Below are 26,056 nucleotides of genomic sequence, written 5' to 3'. Positions count from 1 at the left end.
CACAAAGCCTATCCACAAAGTAGCCAGGACTGTGGGTTTTGGTGGCTGGCTAGATCACTGTTCTGGTTGCCTGACAGAAATAGGGCATAATCTTTCTGCCCAGACTGGTGAAACAGAGACTGATCTGGTTGACAGCCCCCACTCCGACCCCCCGAATTAGTCAATTGCATTCTGAAAACGAAAACAGGGGAAAAAGGAACCGATCAGCTGGAGGACTGAAACAGAGTAAGGTGAGGCAATAAGAATCACTTAGTTGTCAGAAATAGGAGATCATGAAGAATAATTGCGCAGGACCCTACTGTGTTGTGGGGGGAGAGAGGGAGGGAGGGACTGTGTGTGTGTGTGTGTGTGTGTGTGTGTGTGTGTGTGTGTGTGTGTGGATCTGTGCTTTGCAATAGGAAATGCTTTATTAGCTGGGAGTGGTGGAGAAATGCCAAGCAGGAAGAGGCAGTAATAAGAAACATTTTTAACTTCTCCCACCTCCAGAGCTTGCCAAACCACTGCTTTCAGAGCGAGAGGGAAAGTGCAGAGGGGACTGTAGAAAAGAATCCTGGCTCCTGCTCCCCATTTAATCAACCCTGCTTTCAATACGCCGGCCTCCCTGGGATACGCTTTGCCAGGAAGGAGCTTCAGACTAAATCAGGGGACGCTGCGCCTTTAAAGTTGGAAAATTCAGGAAGGTTCGTACGGTCATCGGAAAGGAGACCCATGATTCTGTATCAGGCCAGGCATACGAGAATGGTGAGGAGCTGCCCAGGGTGATCTAAATACATGCATCTGCTGGTGTTTTAAAAAAGCAACAACACTTCAGCCTGTGGTACCGAAGAAAACTTTTAGCCGAGGCCCGCTGAAAGCAGGAAGGCAGCAGGATACAGGACGTGCCCAGGCTTCACTCTCTTCCCCCTACATAGACTTCTGGGTAAGTTGGATTCAATGTTTCTGACATTTTCATTTTTACTTGAGGGGGGATTTTTAAAAAGAAGCTGTCAAGCAAAACAGGAATTTCTAAGATTTCTAAGATCTTTAGGCACCAGGCCCCTCATAAAAGAATGGAGATAAGATTGAAACGTATCACCCCTGAAATCAAATTCCTAGCAGCATTTAGCATCTTCAGTTTTTTCTAGCCTGGCTCTCAGACAGGACAGACCAGCTCCCTCGGCCAATAAAGCGAGATGAGGGCCTTCTGGTGGTTCCTTCACTGCGAGAAGTAAGGTTATAGGGAACCAGGCGGAGGGCCTTCTTGGTAGTGGCGCCCACCCTGTGGAACACCCTCCCATCAGATGTCAGGGAAATAAACAACTATCTGACTTTTAGAAGACATCTGTTTAGGGAAGTTTTTAATGTTTGATCTTTTATTGTGTTTTTAATATTCTGTTGGGAGCCACCCAGAGTGGCGGGGGCTGGGTATAAATAGAAAAATCATAATTATTATTGTGGTCAGCTTTCACTGCCAGTGGTCTGGCAACCCCCCCACCGATTCCCAAGATCCACAAATGAAATATTTCAACCCACCCCTGGAAACATCTGTTTTGATTTTTCTCCGCAAATTGGTGCTGCTGTCTAGCATCGTCCTTGCGGCTGACCATTAGGTCCATTCGTGACCGACTCTGGGGTTGCGGCGCTCATCTCGCTTTATTGGCCGAGGGAGCTGGTGTACAGCTTCCGGGTCATGTGGCCAGCATGACTAAGCCGCTTCTGGCGAACCAGGGCAACGCATGGAAACGCTGTTTACCTTCCCGCCAGTGCAGTACCTATTTATCTACTTGCACTTCGAGGTGCTTTCGAACTGATAGGTTGGCAGGAGCCAGGGCAACGGGAGCTCACCTCGTTGCGGGGATTTGAACCGCCAACCTTCTGATCGGCAAGTCCTAGGCTCTGTGGTTTAACCCACAGGGCCACCCGCATCCCTAAAGCACAGGATACAACTTTATTAATCCAGGTAGTATAGAGAAATTCTAATTTCCTCAATGACTGGTTCCTGAGGAAGCTACAGATTCCTGAAATGGTTAAGTCATCTACCACTGCAGATGTGAGTTGTTGCACAGGATTCAAAAGCGGAAGCCCTATTCAAAGGCTTCCACCTGCACAATGGGGCTATTCCCCCTTCTCCTCCCCCATGTGCCCCTCCCATAAAATTGGCTGGGGGCGGGGAAGGAGTCAGAAGAACCACCAGAACATTATTCAGGGAATGGAGAAGAGGATTGCTCCATCTGGCAATCAAACAATTGCCTCAGTGAGATGCTGAATTCCTCCCATGTTGCAGGAAAACAGAGCTGAAAGGAGGAGGTTGCAGGAGGATGGTAGTTGGTGGGGTAAGGGTTAAGCACTCCCCCCCGCCCCATTTTTCCACTTCAAATCGTATCCTTCCCCTTCTGTTTTTGCAGCTGTTTGGCAAAGGCTCATATTCATAGGCCCAGGTTTACACCCCAATGTCTGGTTTCAGCTAGGAACAGATGAATCTATCAATTTTGCTTTCTCTCACTTTTCCTATCTTAAGTTCCGCTCTCTGCATCTCCACACCAGTCTGTGAATTTATTTAAGTGCGAAAATTTGTTAGCATCATGCTGCAGATTTGCCCTAATAGTCACACCTTTATGCAATTTTACCTAATACTGTAGAAGGGATGCGGGTGGCGCTGTGGGTTCAACCACAGAGCCTAGGACTTGCTGATCAGAAGGTTGGCGGTTCAAATCCCCGCGACGGAGTGAACTCCCGTTGCTCGGTCCCTGCTCCTGCCAACCTAGCAGTTCGAAAGCATGCCAGCGCAAGTAGATAAATAGGTACCGCTCTGGCGGGAAGGTAAACGGTGTTTCCGTGCGCTGCTCTGGTTTCTCCAGAAGCGGCTTAGTCATGCTGGCCACATGAGCCGGAAGCTGTACGCCAGCTCCCTCGGCCAATAAAGCGAGATGAGCGCCGCAACCCCAGAGTCGGCCACGACTGGACCTAATGGTCAGGGGTCCCTTTACCTTTACCTAATACTGTACACATAACTTTTGTGAGCAAAAGCGAATCTCATTTTATTTCCATTCATGACAACAGAAACTATGCCGTGATTTACGTCAGTTTCTACAATGCAAAATTGCGCATGCTCGGCGTATTTCTGCAAATCACATTTTCCTCGACTGCTGACCAGGCTGACTGGGGCTGATTAGAGTTCTAGTCCAGCAACATCTGGAGAGACACAAGCATCTGGTCTAACACATCAGGAATGTAGACACCCTTGTAAAGTGTGGAATGGCGGGTGGGAATGTGAATTGTGTGCTTCACAACTAAAGTAATACACATGCCTTTCAAAGCGGGCCCCTGTAAGGCCAGTGGATCAGATCAGTTTATTTGTACCTAGCCATCACAGCTTCTCAAAACAAAAGTTTAGCAGTGTAAAAGTAGCACAAGATGACATCAGGTTATTGAAGGCTTTTCTATTCCAGCAGGCATTTTAACGAAATTCTGGTTTTATAGTTTTATCTGGTTTTTATCTTTTTGTACCCTGCTTAGAGTTGATTATAATTAAGTGGCATATAAATTGTTCAGGTAAGTAAATAAAACATCAATAAAACTCAGACCTGAGCAAAACTATTGCAGTAAGCCCACAATTTGCATGCATTTAACTTGTGCGCATTTAGCTTTACGGGTGTGGCAAAAATTTGTAAAACAATTAAAAATAATAATAAAATAATAAAATGTTATTTATATCCCACCCTCCTCAGCCAAAGCCAGGCTCAGAGCGGCTAACAACAGTAAAATAAATACAACATTCTAAAATCATTTCTTTATAAAATTAATTCAAGTCAGATTACAGTGGTACCCCGCTAGACGAATGCCCCGCTAAACGAAAAACACGCAAGACAAAAGGGCTTTCCGATATTTTTTCCGCTTCGCAAGACGAAGTTTTCTATGGGGCTGTCTCGCAAAACAATTTTTTTTCCGTGGTCTCCCGTGGTCTCAGAAACCGGGACAGCTTCTGTAAATCTGGGACTGTCCTGGGAAAAATGGAGACATTTGGAGTGTCTGTAGAATTGTAAGTGCAAACACACATACACTCATCTCGCAACAGTGAATTATGAAAGTTCATTGTGCTGATTTCTGAGTTGTGTTGCTGTGCGGCCCAGACATGGGGAGCCTGATGTTGTTGAACTTGGATAAGCCACAATCAGTATAGTCAAAGGCAAGGGATGATGGAAGTTGGAGCCAACAGCATCTGGAACACAGCTTTCCGCAACTCAAAAGGGTAAAAAATGTTCAGTGGTAACTCGGTTTACGAACTTAATCCTTTCCGGAAGTCCATTCTTAAACCGAAACTGTTCTTAAACCGAGGCGTGCTTTTCCTAATGAGGCCTCCCGCCACCAGTGCCCTTCCACCATTTGGATTCTGTTCTTAGACTGAGGTAAAGTTCACAAACCAGGACACTACTTCCAGTTTGGCGGAGTTCAAAAACCGAATAGTTTGTGAACAGTGCTGTTCTTAAACCGAGGTACCACTGTACTTTTAAAATGTGTGGTGAGATTTTCATGCATTTTGTAAAAAAAAATTAGGAAGCCGGCTGAAATGACAATACCTGTGAGGTAAACTTTATTTTTTTTCCAAATTTTTTTATTGATTTTCACAAACACACCAACAAATAAACAAACAAACATAAATCATAACCTTAAGACTAATCATGTTAACATTCTTAAGTGACTTCCTCATATCTCCCTAGTTGAATTTCAATGCATATCATTTTAACGGTTTTCCAAATCAAAATTCTTGTAATCTTAACTTGACCACTTAACATCTTTCTTTCTTATCAATTCAGCATTAAACATATTAATTCATCACATTACATATATAAATCAAGCCTATTTGGTACTTGCAAGCTTTTTCCAATTAATTTAACTTAGCGTATTTAACTAAATAATCATTAAATTTCTTCCATTCTTCCTGGTACTGCTCCTCGTTCTGGTCACGGACTCTTCCGGTCAGGTCGGCTAGCTCCAAAAAATCCATCATCTTCATCTGCCATACTTCCACAGTTGGTACTTCTTGCATTTTCCATTTCTTAGCTAGTAAAATTTGAGCAGCCGTTGTGACATACAAAAATAATTTAACATCTTTCTTGGGCAATTCTAAACCTGTTAACCTGTGAGGTAAACTCTAGGTGTCCTCTTACATTTTTAGGGCACTATGAAACCACTTTAAACAGTTGTGTCTACTTCTCCCCCAAAGAACTCTGGGAGCTGTAGTTTTATGGATGCTGAAAATGGCTAGGAGGTCCCTATTTCCCTCCCAGAGCTGTGGCTGGTGTAATAATAAATCCCTCTTCACAGGAAACTCCGAGAGTTGTAGCGCTGTTAGCGGAAGAGTGGCCTTCCAGCAACTTTCAAGTACAACTCCCAGAATTGGTTAGGGGAAGCCATGACTGTTTAACGTGGCATCGTAGCACCTCAAAAGCATGGTGCGGATGTGACTTTAGGTTGCGAATCTGTCACCCAGTTGTGTACACTTCACTCCATCACAGGCACTCGGTTTTTAAAAATAGTTGGTCATTGCAGGGAGGACTGCACCCGTGGGAAATTCTCCAGCCCCTAACCTTGAAACAAGGCCAAATATCATCCTTGAAGTCACACACCCTGGATTATTTTTTTTATTTAAAAAAGGAACCAAGTCATGAGTACTATTTTGGCCCTCAAAAAGCAGAACCAACAAATGCGTTTGAGGTTTCAAGCCACAGAATCATACTTGGCGTTTATAGAGGACTTTTCTTCTTCTCATCTTCTCAGCAATCCTTACAAAGATCCTAAAACGAGAATTATACTCGTGACATATTACAGATTGGGATGGGGGCAGAAGCAGCCAGCCCAGCAGCACGGGGGCAGGTCAGGGGCTGCATAGCTGACTTGGTTTGCCAACACCGCACACCACTTCTGTTAATAATAAAATAATAATAATAATTTATTATTTATACCCCAGCCACTCTGGGCGGCTTCCAACAGAATATTAAAATACAATAATCTATTAAATATTAAAAGCTTCCCTAAACAGGGCTGCCGTCAGATGTCTTCTAAAAGTCTGGTAGTTGTTTTTCTCTTTGACATCTGGTGGGAGGGCGTTCCACAGAGCGGGTGCCACTACCGAGAAGGCCCTCTGCCTGGTTCCCTGTAACTTGGCTTCTCTCAGCAAGGGAACCACCAGAAGGAAATATACTCGGAGTTGAGTGTGAATTTCATGCTCTTTATTCAGCTCATAGTAGCAATGAATGAAACTTTCCCCAAAACGTCTAGCTATATATACATTATTTACACAATGGGCCCTGCGTGATCGGCTAATTCCAGGCTGCTCCTGCAGGCCAATCAGGTCGCTGATTCACTTCCACCTGCAGCTGGATTGAGTGGCTCCTGCGGACCAATCAGACTGCTGCATTCTGGATCCTTTTGTTCTAGGATTCAGCTCAGTACATAACATGTAGCGTTCATTCTGATTTGTTTGTGGGGAGGTTATATAATGTTGTGTTGAGCACGTGTCACCCCACACTTTTTAATGCATTTTCCCGTCACTTTCGTTATAGCAAAATCTGGGCTTGGGTTTGGATGTGCGGGGGTGGGGATTGTTTGTTGCACAAGAGTGCCAAGTCAACTTTCATTGTGCTGTTTGAATTATCCACTATGTGACTGAATCCCAACAGCGACAAAGGTACAAAGAGGAGGTCTTGTGAGTGTGGAAATTGGGATCCGTTCCCGTAAGCAAGCTGGCAAGCAGGAAATGTGGCTTACGAGGAAACCTGCCAAATTCTTCCTGCGGTGGAGCAACTGTGCAATTGCTTCACCATGCAGCCGGCTCACAAGCCTCAAACCGCAATGACCGCTGCATTTTTTCTGGTGTGTGGCTTCAGTGCACCCTGAAGGTGACCACATCAGCACATGCCAAATGCTAGCACCCGTGCCATTCAGTAGCAAAATCCTGCACTGGCAGCAAGTTCCGACTTGTATAATCAGTTCCACTTCCTGCTCAGCTTCATGTCATTTAAGGGGTTTTTAAATGTCAAAAACGATGACCGTACGATGAGCCCTACTGAATTGGAACAAGGGTCATTCTAGTCCAACATCCTGCGTCCCGTGCAGTGGCCAACCAAATATCTCTGGAAAGCTCACTGGCAGGGCATGAGGGCAATAATGTCCCTCTCCGGCTTTTGTTCCCAACAACTGGCCTTCAGAGGCACACTGAATTGGGGGGGTTTCATTTACCTGTCAGGGACGCGGGTGGAGCTGTGGTCTAAACCACAGAGCCTAGGGCTTGCCGATTGGAAGGTCGGTGGTTCGAATACCCGCGATGGAGTGAACTCCTATTGCTCGGTCCTAGCTCCTGCCCACCTAGCAGTTCAAAAGCACGTCAAGTGCAAGTAGATAAATAGGTACCGCTCCAGCGGGAAGGTAAACAGTGTTTCCGTGCGCTGCTCTGGTTCTCCAGAAGCGGCTTAGTCATGCTGGCCACATGACCCGGAAGCTGTCTGCAGACAAACGCCAGCGCCCTCGGCCTATAGAGCGAGATGAGCGTGCAACCCCAGAGTCATCCGCGACTGGACCTAATGGTTAGGGGTACCTTTACCTTTACCTTTATTTACCTGTCATGACCAAGAAGAACCATTCGTAGAGCTATACTCCATGCATTTGTCTGTTGTTGTTGTTTAGTCATTTAGTCGTGTCTGACTCTTCGTGACCCCATGGACCAGAGCACGACAGGCACTTCTGTCTTCCACTGCCTCCCGCAGTTTAGTCAAACTCATCCTGGTAGCTTCGAGAACACTATCCAACCATCTCGTCCTCTCTCGTCCCCTTCTCCTTGTGCCCTCCATCTTTCCCAACATCAGGGTCTTTTCCAGGGAGTCTTCTCTTCTCATGAGGTGGCCAAAGTATTGGAGCCTCAGCTTCAGGATCTGTCCTTCCAGTGAGCACTCAGGGCTGATTTCCTTAAGAATGGATAGGTTTGATCTTCCTGCAGTCCATGGGACTCTCAAGAGTCTATTCCAGCACCATAATTCAAAACCATCAATTCTTCGGTGATCAGCCTTCTTTATAGTCCAGCTCTCATTTCCATACATCACTACTGGGAAAACCAGAGCTTTAACTATACGGATGTCTCTGCTTTTTAAGATGCTGTCTAGGTTTGTCATTGCTTTTCTCCCAAGAAGCAGGCGTCTTTTAATTTTGTGGCTGCTGTTACCATCTGCAGTGATCAAGTGACCAAAAATACAGGTATTCGGTTCCCATTAGCATGCAATAGATGACTGGGATTATCAGATAGATAGATAGATGATAGATAGATAGATAGATAGATAGATAGATAGATAAATAGATAGATAGATAGATAGATGATAGATAGATAGATGATAGATAGATAGATAGATAGATAGATAGATAGATGATAGATAGATAGATAGACAGACAGACCATTGAAGTGATGCTTTGGCAATCCATTCAAAAGCTGTTAAGTGCAAACGCATACGCTATTAGTATATTTGCTGTCATAGCTACGGCATCCTTTATCCACTCCTTCAAGAACCGCCCATGCCAGGGCACGGAAATTGCACTTCCTGACTGCTGGAGATTCTGCACAGTCCCTTTCCAGTGCGTTAGCCCTGAAGAGGCCCTGGACTTTGTTCTGGCAGCTTGTGGCAAACAGCATGCTTGTTAGTAGAACTTAGGACGATTAAGCAGATGTAATGAAAAATAAATACATTACAGTAAGCTCTTTTAATTGGCAAATCCGAAGGTGCAGTAAACATTTGCCCTTGTGGCTATATAAATAGAAATATTTATTTATTTAATGTCATAAAATTTATATAAAGGTAAAGGGACCGCTGACCATTAGGTCCAGTCGTGGCCGACTCTGGGGTTGCGGCACTCATCTCGCTTTATTGGCCAAGGGAGCCAGTGTACAGTTTCCGGGTCATGTGGCCAGCATGACTAAGCCGCTTCTGGCGAACCAGAGCAGCACACGGAAGCACCGTTTACCTTCCCGCCGGAGCAGTACCTATTTATCTACTTGCACTTTGACGTGCTTTCGAACTGCTAGGTTGGCAGGAGCAGGGACCAAGCAACGGGAGCTCTCCCCATCGCAGGGATTCGAACCGCCGACCGTCTAATCAGCAAGCCCTAGGCTCTGTGGTTTAACCCACAGCGCCACCTGCGTCCCCAAAAGAAGAAGAGTTTGGATTTGATATCCCGCTTTATTACTACCCTAAGGAGTCTCAAAGTGGCTGACAATCTCCTTTTCCCTTCCTCCCCCACAACAAACACTCTGTGAGGTGAGTGGGGCTGAGAGACTTCAGAGAAGTGTGACTAGCCCAAGGTCACCCAGCAGCTGCATGTGGAGGAGCGGGGAAGCGAACCCGGTTCACCAGATTACAAGTCCACTGCTCTTAACCACTACACCACACTGGCTCTCAAAATTTATATACTGCTTGATAAAAGCGGGGGGGGGGGAGAGATATGCTGTATTCCTGTTATCCACTTGTACCAGATTGCTATTGCTCACCCTTCTGCCTCAGGGTGAATTTGCAGAAGTCAATACCTGATATTGACAGGTTCTGAGCATCACTTGATTTTACGCTAGGCAGCTCCCTGGCTGCACACAGATTGGTCCGGGAAAATTAACTTGAGACTGGATGAAGAGCTGGCACCAATTATTTGTGGACACTACGCTACATAATGAGATATCTTTAACAATTATTCTTTTTTTTTTTTTCTCAATACATTTTTATTCAAATTTTTGTAAATAAACAGATTCTTATAAATGTAAGGTACACAAATAAACATGCTAATAAATCTTACAATATATGTACATATCTTTCATTTACATAGTTTATTATATCCCTTCCCTAAACAAACAAACAAAAAACCTTTGGACTCCCCTCTACCCTTTTGGTAAGTATCAAATAAAAATTCTATAATCATGTACTTTGTTTTTAAACTTATATATTAGCTGCTGTTAGCGTTACTCCATCCCCGCTAATATCATCTACAAATTATTTCCAATATATTTCCAATATTTGTTCCAGTTTTTATGAAATTCCTGTTCATCTTGATCTCGTATTCTTGCTGTTATCCTGGCAAGCTCTGCATAATTTACCATTTTAAGCTGCCATTCATTTATATTAGGTATAACTTCCGTTTTCCAGTTTTGAGCCAACATAATTCTTGCGGCTGTAGTGGCATAGAGAAATATTATCTTATCTTCTTTTTTGATTTCTTTACCCAGAATTCCTAACAAAAAGGCTTCGGGTCTTTTGGGAAATGTATATTTAAGAATTTTTTTAAGCTCATTATATATTAGTTCCCAAAAACCTTTCACTTTATTGCATGACCACCATAGATGATAGAGATCGCCCTCCGCCTCACCACATTTCCAACAACTTTTGTTCTTTAATCTATACATTTTGGCCAATTTCACCGGTGTATGGTACCACCTATATATCATTTTCCATACGTTTTCCCTCAGTGCCGTACACGCTGTAAACTTTATATTTTTATTCCATAATTCCAGCCATCTTTCAAATTCAATATTATACCCGAAATCTATCGCCCATTTGGTCATTGCCTCCTTCACCTCCTCGTCTTTTGTATACCACTCGAGTAGTATATCATATATTTTAGACAGTATTTTACTCTTGCCTTCAACAACCTCCACATTAAACTTAGATTTTTTATCCTCAAAACCTGCCTTCTTTTTGTCTTCTTTTAGCAAATCATTCACCTGGTGGTATTGCAACCAACCAGTAAGTGAGTCTTTTATTTCTTCATACGGTCTAAGTTTAATACCTTGTTCTGTTTTACTTATGAGATCTTCATAGGTGGCATTTTTCTCTTCCATATTAGATTTCTTGATAGTTAGCACCTCTATTGGTGAGATCCACCAGGGGGTCTTCCTTTCCAATAAGTTTTTATTTCTCTCCCATACCTGAAATATTGGTCCCCTGAAAATGTGATTTAGAAAGCCCTTGTGCACCTTCACCTTTTCGTACCATAGGTACGAGTGCCACCCGTACCTATTATCGAAGCCCTCCAGATCCAATATATCTCTATTTTCCAGTCTAATCCAATCTCTTAGCCATAGTAGACATGCCGCTTCATAATATATGCTCAAATCCGGTAGAGCAAAGCCCCCTCTTTCCTTTCTATCAACCAATATTTTCATTTTTATTCGTGGTCTTTTTCCCTGCCAAACATACTTCCCCAGGGCTCTCTGCCATTCTTTACATTGTCTTAAACCTTTGAGTACGGGTATAGTTTGGAATAAAAACAGCATTCTGGGGAGAACATTCATTTTCACCACTGCTATCCTCCCCAAGAAGGATAGCCTCATTCTCCCCCAGATTTCAAGATCTTTCTTAATATTCCTCCAAGTGACCTCATAATTATCTTTATAGAGATTAATGTTCTTTACCGTAATCCACACTCCAAGGTATTTCACTTTCTTAGCTATCATAAGTCCCGTCCTTTGCTCTAAATCTAACATTTCTTCCTTTGTCAAATTTTTAACCAACATTTTAGTTTTGTTCTTATTGATCTTAAGTCCTGACACTGCACCAAACTCTTCAAATTTTTTTAGAGCTTCTTTTACACTGTGTTTTGGGTCTTCCAGTGTTAATACAATATCATCGGCAAAAGCTTTTATTTTGTGTTCCTTCTTTCCTACTCTGACTCCTTTAATCTCTGTTGTTTCCCTTAATCTCTTATTGAATATTTCCAATACTATTATAAATAATAAAGGAGACAGAGGACAACCTTGCCTAGTCCCTTTAAATATATCAAAAGATTCTGACATAGTATTATTTATTATGAGTTTTGCCTTTTGTTCATGATAGATTGCTTCGATACCTTTTCTAAATTTTTCTCCCATCCCCATCATTTCCAAGCTTTTCCTCATGAACCCCCATGAAACATTATCAAATGCCTTTTCGGCATCTATAAATACCAGGGCGGCCTGCTTATCTATTCTCATATCCAGATATTCAATAATATTTATCACATTTCTTACATTGTCCCTCAATTGTCTCCCTGGAAGGAAGCCCGTTTGATCTTTATGAATTCTATTATTTAATACCTTTTTTAATCTTTCTGCCATTACGTCTGCGAACAACTTATAATCGTTGTTTAGTAACGAAATTGGTCTATAATTCTTCAGCTCCAACATATCGACCTCTTTTTTAGGAATTAAAGTAATATATGCTTCCTTCCAGGTGTTCGGGATCCTCCCCTCTTTTAAGATACCATTCATCACTTCGCATAGAATTGGGGATATTTGATCGCTTAATGTCTTATAATACTTAGCCGATAAGCCATCCGGCCCCGGCGCTTTTCCAATTTTCATCCTTTTTATAGCCCTTTTTATCTCTTCTTGTGTAATAGTCTGGTCTAGTAACTCTTTTTCTTCTTTTGAGATCTGTGGCATCTGATGTTCTTGCATAAAGCAGTCTATTTCATGATCTGTTTCTTTGCCTCTTTTGTATAGTTCTTTGTAGTACTTCTGGAAAGTCCTTTTTATTTCTTTTGGTTCTTCTACAATCCTTTCTCCATCCTTTATCTTGCTAATCATGTTTTGATTCCTTCTTTCTCTTATTTGCCATGCCAGGTATTTCCCTATCCTATTGGCTGATTCGAAATTTTTCTGTTTCATCATTTTTATTTTCCATTCAATTTCCTGGTTAATTATTACTGAAAATTTGGCTTGTAATATCTTTATGTTTTGTTTTACGTTCTCATCACCGGGATTTATAGTTAATTTTCTTTCATTTTCTATAATCTCAGTTAGAATTTGCTCTTTCTTTTTCTCTTTTTCTTTTCTTAATTGACTGTTTTTCTGGATCAGGAAGCCTCTCATGACTGCCTTTCCTGCATCCCACACTACCTCTAGAGCTGTTTCCCCATTTAAATTCCATTTGAAGTACTCTTCAATTGTTTCCTTAGCTTTAGTTACTATTCTTTGGTCGTTGAATAAAAATTCATTCATTCTCCATCTACCTATTCTAGTATCTTTGCCTTTTATCTCCAAAGATACCGGATTGTGATCAGAAATAGTTTGTGCTAGAATTTCGCATTTACTTAAATTCTGCATCAATTCCTTCGATATCCAAATACTATCTATTCTCCCCCAGCTCTGCTTGGAGTTTGAGAAGAACGTATACTGTTTTGTAGTAGGGTTTTTGAATCTCCAGGCGTCAATTAATCCTATATTGTTAACTAGCTCGAAAAAGGATCGGGGTAGTTTCCCTTCCTTAGTCTCTTCCTTTTTTGTTGACTTGTCCAATTTCGGTGAAACCACACCATTGAAATCACCCATTAATATCATTTTGTGATCCATCCATTCCATTAACTTATTACCTAATTCAAGGAAAAAAGCTGACTTTTTATCATTAGGTGCATATATTCCAACCACGATTATTTTTTCTCCTTGAAACACCATCTGTACTACAATCACTCTCCCTTGATCATCTTTATACAATAACTCAGGATCAAATTTTTCTTTTATATATAATACCACACCTCTTTTCTTAACCTTATCGGCAGTCACAAAATCCATCCCTAACCTCTTATTACTCAAGATTCTCCTGTGTTTATTTATTACATGAGTCTCTTGTAGACAGATTAGGTCAAGGTTCTTTTTCAATAGCGTGTGAGCAATCTGATTCCTTTTATTTTTATTGTTCAGTCCATTCACGTTCCAAGTCAGAATTTTTAAAGCCATCTATTTATAAAGTGTTTATAAATTGTCAAAATCTGTGTGCAAACTACTTTTCCTTGTCTTCTTTCTCTACTTCTTCTCTTTCTTCTGTTAAGTTTACCCCTCTTTCTTCTTCTTCCGACCCCTCCCCCTCGTCCCCTCCCCCTGCCGCTCCTCCGTCTCCTCCCCCTCCCACTATCTTTCCGAAATCCTTCTCGTATCTCCTTTCAAATTTTTCCAGTTCTGAGGTGGTTGACAGTTTGAATCTTTTTTCCTTGAAATAGAATGAAATGCCTTCCGGAAACTCCCATCTATATAGGACCCCGTTTTTCTTCAACTGACTAGCTAATTTTTTATAAGCATCTCTCCTTCTAAGAAATCTCAAAGGAATCTGTTTAAATATAATAATTGAGTTTCCTTCAATATATAACCTTTTGCTGTAGTTCTGTTTCAATATTTCATTTCTTATGTCCAGCGAGTTGAACATGGCTATCACATCCCCTGGCAATTTTTTCCCTTTAACTTTAGTCGATTTAGATCTTATCCGAAAAATATTTGCTAAAGAGTAATTTATCTCTTCTTCCTTCTTATCTAACCAGATTGCTAACTCTTTGACCATTATAGATCTAATGTCTTCATTTAGATTCTCCGGTATTCCTCTAAATTTCAGATTAGACTGACTTTGTCTCATCTGTGTCATAGCCATGTTGTCCAGCAGTTCTTCCTGTATCTTTCCTATCTCTTTAATTTCTATTCTAATCCTGTCCACCTCCTTCTTACTGTCTTTCGTATCTTTTTGCACCCTTTTCATTGAATCCTCAAGTACCTTAGTTTTTGCTGATATATCTTTAACTTTTCCTGTCAGTTCACCCACCACCCTTTCCAATTTCTTGTCCAGAGTGTCTTGTACTTCTAATAGTTTTTTCTCTATATAATGTTCATTATTTTTAAATTCTTTCCTTATTTCGGCCATCAAACTATCATAGTCTTTAATTTCTTTCCCCTCCTTCCCCTCTTCTTGTCTAGATGGCCTTCTTTCAGCCGGCGTTCCCACCCCCTTTTTCATTTTGTATATTTTGTATATTTTATATTCTTCCTTCTTTGGTTCACCCACACAGATTGTTAGCTTTCTCAGTTTCTCCCGTTACTGCCAGCTTTCCTTATATTTCTTCAACAAGGTATAGCCCATCCCCCCACCAACAGGAATATCGTAACCAATAAGAGAAAGCAAAATACCAATAGAAAAAATCAAATTAGAAGCCCAAGGTATGTGAATGACAATGCCAACGTCTCTCAAGTACTACAGAAGGTAGCTTAGTAGGGTATTGAAAGGGGTGATGTGGAAACGCTTCAACGTCCAGGTTCTAAGAATTTTGCCTGGTGCATATATGAAGACACGTGGTTAATTCTTTAAAGTCTTATGGGGGGGTATACTGTTTGTTAATTGGAGTGTGTCTCTTTAAGACGGGAAAATGGAGATGAAGCAGAGGGAGGAGGATGACGAAGCAAGTATTCCCAAACAGTTCACTTTTTCTCCTCAGTCTCCTCAGAGGCTTCTTCACTTCTCCAGTCCTTCTGTTGTCACTCAAGTTTTCCCAACCTTTTATTAAGTTAAGTATGTGCCGGTCTCTATCCTTAATTCAAATATGTTTAACACCAGAACTTAAAATAAAGCATTGCGTTCTGTTCTTAAGTGCTGCGCTCCAGGAAGTTGCAGACAAAGAAAGTTGCAAACAAACAAAGAAAGACGACGAACCGACTATAAACCCCCCACCGTTCGTTGCTATAGTAATCTCCGACCTCGATGCAACAAAGGAATTTCTTTCCTTTCTTTCTAGTCCATTAAGAGATTTCGCTGTTACTTTGCCTCCGACTCTTTCTACTTAATGTCTGAGGTCTTTCCTTCACACCCACTTAGCGGCTACTTTCTTGCCTTCATACTTTTCCACTCCCAGCCTGTCGCTATACTCCATTTTATTCTTACCGCCAGCAGTAGATTCCTTCTCCTTTCACCACATATTTCTTTTAAGCTGGGTTCTTCCGTTAAATTTCCTTTGACTTTAACTTGAATATTTTTCGTTGTTTTTTCGATGTTTTCTGTGCAATCCTTAGTAGCAGTTTCCCAGCTTTTCGGCTGTTGTTGGAGATCCGCCGCTTTTCACACGGAGCCTGAGGCTTCACAACATGGGGTCTATTGCTTCCCTTTCACGCTGCGGCTCCAGCCCTGTTAAACGACAATAACACAGGCGAGCACACACAGCTTCGCTGGGAGTTTGCCCCTCAGAATAATCCTCCTGAGGTTTCGGGGTTCACAGAGCCTTCGTGACCCCTCTGGACCTCCAAGTTGTTCGAGACCCCTCCGGAGAGCAGCCTCGCGCTCCTTGTCTGTGACCGCGGCGTCCCGGAAGTCTCTTTTTAACAATTATTCTTATTGATTTTTCGAGTTTTGATACATAATACGTAAGTGAGAACAAAACACATGAACTATATAGTAAGATACTGTAAGAATACAATGTGATTTCACCTTGTTTGGGACCAGAACTCATTCATTGGCTGCATCCACATAAAACGCTGGCCATAAATCATGGTCAGGGAACTTATTCTACACACAACCTACACACTGGGACGTGCAGGTCAGGCACTCCACACTTTACTCCTCCCTTTCTAGAGTGGGGAAACAAACTTAAGAGTGGCTGGCTGACTGCTACAAACCAGCACTCATTGGCTTATTTATCTCCAGATATAACACAAACGGAAGCCAAGGTTTGTTCCTGGTTTCCAGCTCACATGGCATGCTTGGAGGAATCAGATAGCAAGCGCTGGTTTGCACATAATAGCAAGCCATCAGCTCCATTATATGTTTCCCCACTCCAGAAAGGGTGGAGCAAAGTGAGGACTGCTCAAAGCGCATACACAAGCACAGACAGACTGACTTCTCTAATGTTGGTTTATTGCCAGTGTTACAGCCAAACTTGATGGTTGTCAGAATGTGCTGTGGCAATGCGTTTTGTGGGCCCATGTGCAGAGCTGGAGAAGCAATTCAATTGTGTTTGCCTTTCAGTGAGAAGCTACCCAATCTGTGCTTCTCGGATCAATATGCAAACCGAAACACAGCTATCATTCAAAATCTGCATGTCTACAAATTTCACAGTGAAGTTCTCTAGCCAACCAATGAATACAAAAATACATATATGGGGGGGGGGGGGAATGAATATATGAGTGAAAATAACATACAAAAATGCCTTTTACGGGAAGTTGCTTTCAAAAACGTGTATATTAGTCAAAACTGCGTACAAATACGTGGTTATTCAGAGAAATTCACATTGAAATACTAACAATTTTTCACCAGCAATTTTATCTTTAAAAAAATCACAAATTGCTCCAGAAAATTAAGAGAATTGAATTTATGATTGGAAAAATGCGAAGCTTAAAGACTCCAAATGGACAGATTCTTCATCCCTACCCATATGTTATTTGCCACAAAATTTGTGGCGGTGAGTTGCCTCAGTAGCTTCCTTTGGCTTGACAGAGGGCAAAACAGTATGCACACAACTTTTCACCTTTCTCCTCCTCTGTACATGGGCTGTAAAAGAGATGCGGGTGGCGCTGTGGGTTAAACCACGGAGCCTAGGACTTGCCGATCAGAAGGTCGGTGGTTCGAATCCCCGCAACGGGGTGAGCTCCCGTTGCTCTGTCCCAGCTCCTGCCAATTTAGCAGTCTGAAAGCACACTAGTGCAAGTAGATCAGGCATGTCCAAAGTCCATTTCAGGGGCCTAATCCGGCCTGCCAGTCGGTTTAATCCAGCCCCTGTGGCAGTTTATTTCCTGGGGTAAAAAACCTCCACAATTTCAACCCTAAAAAAAGGCTCAACAACTTTGGGGTAAAATCATAAAAAACTCAACTTCAGTCCTAAAAAAAGGATTTGGTTGGCCCTTTGGTTGGCCCTCACGGCCCTTCACTTCATCAAATCTTGCCCTCTTTGAAAAAAGTTTGGACACCACTGAAGTAGATAAATAGGTACCGCTGCGTCGGGAAGGTAAACAGCATTCCTGTGCGCTCTGGTTTCCATTATGGGGTAATGTTGTGCCAGAAGCGGTTTAGTCATGCCAGCTACATGACCCGGAAAGCTGTTTGTGGACAAACACCGGCTCCCTCGGCCTGAAAGCAAGATGAACACCACAACCCTATAGTCGCCTTTGACTGGACTTAACTGTCCAGGGGTCCTTTACCTTTTTAAATGGGCTGCGATGGAGCCGATTTATACAAATGCTCGATCTGACGATTCCCTGGTCTCATCCAAGAAGGATCTGGAGAGCAGTAGACACAAGTAGGCGCCTCTTTGGCGCATCCTCCAGAGACTTCGATGCAGACAGTGTCTATGAGAACTAGAGATCAGGCCAGTTGTGAAATGACGAGGTCACAAGGTTCCCCATTTCGGACAGAAAAATCTGGGATTCAGCAGCTGGAGCAAAGGCAATGCTGAAGTGTTGTAGCTGTCAAGAGGCTGTCCAAGAGGATGAAAATGAGCAGAAATTGAGAACAGAGTGGGAGGAAAGATGATAGACAGAAAATGTCTCTATTGAGCATCCAGTCTGATTTGTCAGCGGGGCAGTTGTACGACAATGAGTATTTATCCTGATTTATGTTTACATACATTCCCATTAATCATTTGTTCCTCCCACACTTTCCAGGCCGCAAAAAGCCCAATTCTCTTTTAAAGTGGATTTGTTGTGCTGAGGAAACAGAGCCCTTTAATCCATAATTGCCTGTGCAAAGCTCTGGTATGCACCTGAATCTTGCAAAAAGAGTCACAGTCTGGAGGTACTTGATGGAGAAACGCATTCAAAGGTGTGGAATGAACTAATTGTTATGGAAGGCGTATAACTGTCCTGCTGCAAGCAGATCAAATGGATGCTCATGGTTGTGTAACCAGTGCTATTTTTATAGAAAGACAGGTGCCAGAACTCACCATGAATGCCTGCCTTGTCCTCTTATAACATACCCTCCAACATTTCTCTGATGAAAATATGGATGGCCTAAGGCAGGCATGAGGGACATGGGTGGCGCTGTGGGTTAAACCACAGAGCCTAGGACTTGCCGATCAGAAGGTCGGCGGTTCGAATCCCCGTGACGGGGTGAGCTCCCGTTGCTACCCGGTCCCTGCTCCTGCCAACCTAGCAGTTCGACAGCACGTTAAAGTGCAAGTAGATAAATAGGTACCGCTCCGGCAGGAAGGTAAACGGCGTTTCCGTGCGCTACTCTGGTTAGCCAGAAGCGGCTTAGTCATGCTGGCCACATGACCCGGAAGCTGTCTGCCGGCTCCCTCGGCCAATAAAGCGAGATGAGCGCCACAACCCCAGAGTCGGCCACGACTGGACCTAATGGTCAGGGGTCCCTTTACCTTTAAGGCAGGCATGAGCAAAGTCCGTTTCCGGGGTCTAATTTGGCCCGCTGGTTGGTTTAATCCGTCCCCTGTGACAGTTTATTTCCTGGGGTAAAATCCTAAAAAAACCACAACTTCAACCCTAAAAGAAGGTCAGCAAGCAACTTCAATCCTAACAAAAGCTCAACAACTTTGTGGTTAAATCCCCCAAAACTCAACAACTTCAATCCTAAAAATAGGTCAACAACTTTGCTCGGCCCTCATGCATGTTCACTTCATCAAATCTGGCCCTCTTTGAAAAAAGTTTGGATACCCCTGGCCTAAGGAAAAGCGGGACATTCTGGGATCAACTCAGAAACCAGGGCTACTTTTGTAAATCTGGGACTGTCCCTGGAAAATAGGGACACTTGGAAGGTCTGTTATAATGGCAATGGTGCCCACCTGAGAGGTGCCGGAACTGTGTTCCTGCAAGTTCCGGCTGGAAAAAAACCCATGTATAACCTCCATGCAAAGAAATGCTCAATCTAACCTCTGTATATGCTTTGGGCAAGCAAATCAAGGTGCATGCTCAGTAAACAGGTTATCTGGAGGAACCGAAAGACTGAAATAAGAAAGGGGGAGGCGTTGTGCCAGAGAAGAGAGGGGAGGACCAGCTCTCGATACAGACTTCTGATTTGCAAGGAGCCAACATTCCCTCCGCACAGGATCTTGATCTTAGTCTTCCTTTCTGATATCACTATTTACAGGCCAATGTTCTCTGAGCTTTAGCCTCAACTTCCCCTCCACCGGCAAAAACAAAGCAAGCTGTTTCTGGGGGAGTTGCTATTCTTCCAAGGCTGGAGCCGTGCAGCATATGCCTTTCTCTGATAGATCTTTGCAGACTGGTTGAACTCCCTTTGCTTGCATATCTCCCTTTACACCCCCAAACATCAAGGACAGAATCTAAACAATCTTGATTCCTGTCCGGGCTGCAACGCCCTGGCTACACACTGGAATTCTTGAATAGCAGGAAGCTGAGTGGTGACTTGTTTATGCTAGGAATTTGTGGGCGACGCAGGACAAGAACGGTCTCAGACTCTCAGGACCCAAATTTTGCCTGTATTGACGAAGGGGAAGCTTGCAGGAATTGGAAGGGGCACGGGTGAGGTCAAGACTCCCATGGGTTTAGCTTGGCAAGAGTTTCTGTTTCACAAGGAAATGAACAAACAAGCAATCCAAAAAAACAAATCAGAAAAGCCCACCCAACCGCCTTCCCACTCCTGTCTCTTCAGTGGAGCAGCTGGAACATTTCTGGATTCCTGCAAAGAGTATTTTTATGTTAGTGATAAGCCTGCGACAAAACCCCTGAGTCCCTGAAATCAACAGCTGGCCTCAGCTCATGCAGATACAGAAGGGACAGCTTGGAGCACAGCCAGGCAGCGTAGCACGAAAAAGAATCCAATCGCACAACAGTTCAGGATGAACTCAGCACCCTTTGAGGCCAGATCTTTCCAAGAAGCAAAATTAGAAACTCTTCTCTCCTTTAAAAACAACAAAAGTGAAAACCAGTACAGTGGTACCTCGGGAGTCAAACAGAATCCGTTCCGGAAGTCCATTCAACTTCCAAAACATTCTGAAACCAAGGTGCAGCTTCTGATTGGCTGCAGGAAGCTCCTGCAGCCAATCGGAAGCCCAGTCGGACGTTCAGGTTCCAAAGAACATTCGCAAACCGGAACACCAGTTTGCGGCATTCGGGAGCCAAAACGTTCGACTTGCAAGGTGTTTGGGATCCAAGGTACGACTGTATACCCACAATTGCAGCTCAGAACATGCAATGGGCAGGTTTTCTAAGTTAGCACAGCATCATCTCCAGATAGGGTTTTATCATGAAGAGTCAGTGAATAGAAGACAGTGGCTGCTCAAAAGCCTGCCTTCTCTTTGCAGACCCACCTGCAGAATAGCTCCCTGCCCAACACCTTTGTGCTAAACCTGAACAGCAAGAAGTGCCGTTCTCATTTGGACAAGACATCCTGTTCTCTGAAGGGTGCCTTCTTGCCTCTGATAGTGACCTGATTCTGCTGGTTAACTATGCTGGCATCCTCTTGTTCCCCACAGCACTGCAGCCTGCCTTCAGCCAGCCTGCCCAAGATGGATCCCAGTCTTCCTTTTTCCTTCTTCCCAGAACACTCACTAAAAACTCTCTTTTCCTGTCACCTCACACCCAGTTACCCTGGCAACCTTCCAAACTCCCAGTCTTTGTTCACACCTCAGGGCAAGGGCGCAGGAGAGTTCTATTGCATTGCTAGTGTGGCTCTCAAAGGCCCTGTATTGTTTTCTTAATGGTCCTAGCTTGGCCAGGTCATTTTGCATAGGCTTGCTCAGGAATTCCTCTGCACCTTGTTTTCTCCTTTCATATCCCAAATAATCAAAATCCTACCATTTATTAATTTCTAGGGTTTAGGGGGGTCCCACTCCCAAATCTATAAGTATGCAGTTGTACCTTGGAAGTCAAACAGAATCCATTCCAGAGGTCCATTTGACTTCCAAAATGTCTGGAAACCAAAGCGCAGCTTCTGATTGGCTGCAGGAACCTCCTGCAGCCAACCGAAATCTGTGGAAGCCCCATCAGACGTTTGGCTACCAAAAATAGTTCGCAAACCGGAACAGTCATTTCTGGGTTTGCGGCGTTCGGGAGCCAAAACGTTCGACTTGCAAGGCGTTTGGGATCCAAGGTACGACTGTATAACACTGTGGTCAGTGTTCCTCATCAGTTCAACAACACTCAACCGCACACCAGGTCCTGAGAGATTAAGACTGTGGTCACCTCCCCTCCGTTCGGTTCCATGCACCACATGTTCTAGGGCAGACATCTGAAGGCAGCCCTGTTTAGGAAAGCTTTTAATGTTTGATGTATCACTGTATTTTAATATTTGGTTGGAAGCTGCCCAGAGTGGCTGGGGAAGCCCAGCCAGATAGGTGGGGTATAAATAATAAATTATTATTATTATTATTATTATTATTATTATTATTACTGAATACATTTAAAAATAGGTAAATGTATAAATCTCCATGTAGCATATCTTTGGTGAGACAAATGTTGTTATCCTATGTGTCTGAAATGTTCTTCCAGGATCCCCTTCCTTAACTCATTCTTCCCTTTTTGTAGAGACAATGCGGCAAAGAGCTATCGCTGGCCTTTTCGTGGCCATCATGAGCCTGCCAAGAAACATGGAGGCGGCTGGAGGAAAAGGTGAGTGGGAGACAGTTGTGTCAGGCAGAGTGGGGAGAGGCACAGACTTTAGCACTGGGCCCCCTTGCAAAAACAGCTGTTTGCCAAAGAGCAAAGAGAAACAAACCGCTGTTTGTTTCTTAGAGACACTTAGCTTCAGGACCAGGCCCCACTGAAGCAGTGATCCGTTAGCCTGAGTAGCTACAGCTGCTCAGGATACTCCCCAAATCAGCATATTTTATATTCAACATCCTGTCCTTATTTTCATCAGAGCAATGTTGGAGAGTATGTAGTAGAGCCGGCCCTGTGCTCAGGTGGTCTTGCAGTCTCACCCGGGGGGGAAACTGATCACATCTAGACTTTCTGAGTTTTAGCAAGGGTGCTCTATCAAGTGCTTGGTCCTACTGTATGTACCACTTTGATTGTTCCTGCCTCCGGTACCTTTTAAACAGAAGATTGAGCATATCGTGGCTATAGTGTTCTTTGGTTGGGCTAGGACTATGGACAGGAGCGTAAGAAGGGGGTGCGGTGCAGGCGACACGCCCCAGGTGCCATTCCGGGGGGGGTACAAAATCCCCCCTGAGCAAATCGCACCGGCGCGCCGCAATCGGCCCCCCGCCGGGAGGATCGCACCGCCTCACCGCGATCGGACCTCGCCCCTGGAGGATAGCGCCACTGTGTCAGTCCAACAGGGCCCAGGCAGGAAAGCAGGCTAGGTCAGGCACAGGGTAACAGGCAGGTTCCAGTAAGCAGCAATGCTGAATGTCCGGCAGCCTTTTATCTCTGACAGGGTAACGGCCGGTCCTGATCCCCCAGTGACTCACCTCCCTGTCTCGCCCGGAGGCGAGCACTCCTCCTGCGAGTACTCAGGTCTCTCCTTCTCTCAGACCTCAGTCTCTGCAGCTCGGGAGATGTCAGTGGGTTACTAGACCCAGGGGCCGCCTCACTCTCCCCTGACCCAACTGGTAGTGGAGCAGCTGTAAGTGATGGCCCAGCTGAAGGCAACAAGGTAATCCCCGCATCTGGAGTCAGGGCAGGCTCAGGCCCCTGACTCGGCCCATCTGGTGCTTGTTGCAGGGGAACCTGTGCAGACTGGGGCTCTTCAGAATCAGGCCCCAGACTCGGTTCAGATGCCGCTTGAGGCAGAGGATCCGGTGCGGACCAAGACTCCTCTGGTTCCGAGTCCGAGCCCGAGTCCCAGGCCATCAGACCCCCCCCCCTCTGGGTACAGGAGCAGCTAGCTCTGCCTCTGAGTATGGAGGCAGGATTGAACACATCTGTCAATTTACGTTGCTTCCAGTTTGTAATTTTTCCTGTCTAAAGTTCTGTTTTTCCACATTTCCACATCAGTCCCTCCCCCCCCCCAAAAAAAGGCTTATGCATTATGGCTGCATAACTAGCAGCTTATTTCAAGTCAATCGTCATTAAATAAATAAATCATATTTCGTTTATAAACTTCCCTCGTACATTTTACATTTCTGTATCAGTTTGTGATTTTTAAATTGAAAGACCATAAGTGTTTTAGCATAAATGTCTCCTAACAGATGCCTTTTTGAACTCAAGTTTTTCTGTTGTACACATTCTTGCAAGCAACCTTCCCTATGTATTTCATATTCCATTTTTACTAATGTGTATGCATTTTATGTGGGACGCAGGTGGCGCTGTGGGTTAAACCACAGAGCCTAGGACTTGCCGATCAGAAGGTCGGCGGTTCGAATCCCCGCGACGGGGTGAGCTCCTGTTGCTTGGTCCCTGCTCCTGCCAACCTAGCAGTTCAAAAGCACATCAAAGTGCAAGTAGATAAATAGGTGCCTCTCCGGCGGGAAGGTAAACGGCGTTTCCGTGTGCTGCTCTGGTTCGCCAGAAGCGGCTTAATCCTGCTGGCCACATGACCTGGAAGCTGTATGCCAGCTCCCTCAGCCAATAAAGCGAGATGAGCACCGCAACCCGAGAGTTGGTCACGACTGAACCTAATGGTCAGGGGTCCCTTTACCTTTACCTTTAGGCATTTTATGCACACTTTCCCTGAATTTTCACATTTTTGTACACATAATTTGGCTGGGGAACGGCATCCCAAAATTCAGAGACGTGTAGATTTCAAAGGCTAGCTGTGATTCAGTTTGCACATCTTGTTTTGGAAAATACAAATCAGGTAGGTTTGTGGCAAAATCTGAACCACGTTTCTCCATCATCCTTACTGGGCAGGGAAGAATCAAGGCTCAAACATCAGGGGGAAACGCTGTCCTTCTTTTGTCTTCCTGCAGATCTGGTGAACTGTGTGTGTGAGCATCCAAACTGTCTCAATAGCACTTGTACAGGGAAGCTGTGTTTTGTGAGCAAGCATCTGACCGAGGGGGCAATGATCCACAAGAAAGGATGCCTTCAATCCATGTCTGAGTTCTGCAGAGGCTCCCACACGACAAAAACTGCCATCATATGTTGCTCAACCGACATGTGTAATTTGAATCGCACCATCCAGTTACCAGGTACAGCTATGCTTTCTCTTGCAGGGACCTAGCCTTGAGGATTATTACATAGCTGTCAACTGTCCCTTATTTGGTGGGAAAGTCCCTTATCCCAGCGCTGTGTCCCGCTGCTGTCCCTTATTGATGATGTCCCTTAAATTTCCCGGGTTTCAAAGGAAGCAGCTCCTCTCCCTCCCTCCCTGCCGGCCAGGGAGGAGGGAGGCTCCAACTGTGTTGCTTGGCTGCGTTGCTCACCCAATAAGGAGTCTAAGAAGGACTGGGGGGTGGAGCTTGCATGCCTTGTGCCGATCAAATCGGCCGCGTTGCCTGGGGACTCGCCTTTGCTCAGCGCTTCCCAGCGGACAGGTGACGGTGGTTTTCCTTGCTGCATCCCTTTTGCCGGGTTGCTGCGCTGTGGGAACCACCGCTTGAGGCTTCGTTTGGCTGCTGGCTGGGCTTTCTGCCTTTGGCTCGGAGGGGCTCAGAACTTGAACATACCTGTGCTCGGAAAATCCCTTATTTTGGCTCCTGATCCCTTATTTTCGAGGCTGCTGGTCCCTTATTTTCAAATCTGTAAGTTGACAGCTATGGATTATTATTAGCTCCCATAGGTAGGAGATCCTACTGGTAGTAGCTGGATTGCCATTTGATTGGCGTGAATGTCTGTCGCCTGTTGAAGTGGGGGGAGCAAGAAAAAAACTTAAACACATAGCAGAGTTTCCAAAAAATAGACAAAGAGGCAATTATACTTCATCCAGCAGAACTTTACTGATACTGAAGGTAAATGAACATAATGGTCACAAATCCAGTACATTCAGGATTGGCATGGTCCATAAAAATCCAGTTGCAGCAAAAAACAATAAAACTTATAAATTGATAATAAGACTTAACCTTAACACTAAGCATACAGAACAGAACACCAGAACAAAGAGGTAGAAGGTGAATGAGACCCATGCTTCTCCTGGTCTTACTATTATAGTCAGTACAACCTTGACAGAAACATAACAGAACCAATTTAAACCAGCTGTCTACAGCTTCCCAGAGAAATAACCAAAACATCAGAAACCTTCTTCCTGTTTCTCTCACATAGAAATAAACCTACTAGAACAGTCCTTAACTAATCAGAATAGGAAAGATCTCTACATATCAGATCAATACTTTCTGTACTAAGGTGTAAGGAAGGGGTCGGTACATTTTACCACATGTGGTGGGATTACAAGATTATTTTTTTTAAAAAAAGGGAAATTATATACAGGGTGAGTCTTTTAAAAGAGGCCCCATGGAACATGTGTACTCTGTATCCACG

The 26,056-nt window shown here is 44.0% G+C and overlaps 1 protein-coding gene across 1 annotated transcript in view; it reads left to right on the top strand.

Moving 5' to 3' along the window:
* Nucleotides 1-361: 361 nt before the first annotated feature.
* Nucleotides 362-26,056, top strand: part of ACVRL1 (activin A receptor like type 1) — a 65,043-nt gene continuing 39,348 nt past the window's right edge. The window contains exons 1-3 of the mRNA XM_053375066.1: nucleotides 362-919; nucleotides 22,223-22,306; nucleotides 24,550-24,771. Of these exons, the coding sequence (XP_053231041.1) occupies nucleotides 22,228-22,306; nucleotides 24,550-24,771 (301 nt within the window). The 5' untranslated portion in view covers nucleotides 362-919; nucleotides 22,223-22,227. The remainder of the gene's footprint in view (nucleotides 920-22,222; nucleotides 22,307-24,549; nucleotides 24,772-26,056) is intronic.

This window comes from Podarcis raffonei, chromosome 2, assembly GCF_027172205.1.
Source record: "Podarcis raffonei isolate rPodRaf1 chromosome 2, rPodRaf1.pri, whole genome shotgun sequence".
In the NCBI taxonomy this organism is placed as follows: Eukaryota; Metazoa; Chordata; class Lepidosauria; order Squamata; family Lacertidae; genus Podarcis; species Podarcis raffonei.
Note: the sequence above shows the minus strand (reverse complement) of the source record. Positions and strands in the feature narration are given on the sequence as shown.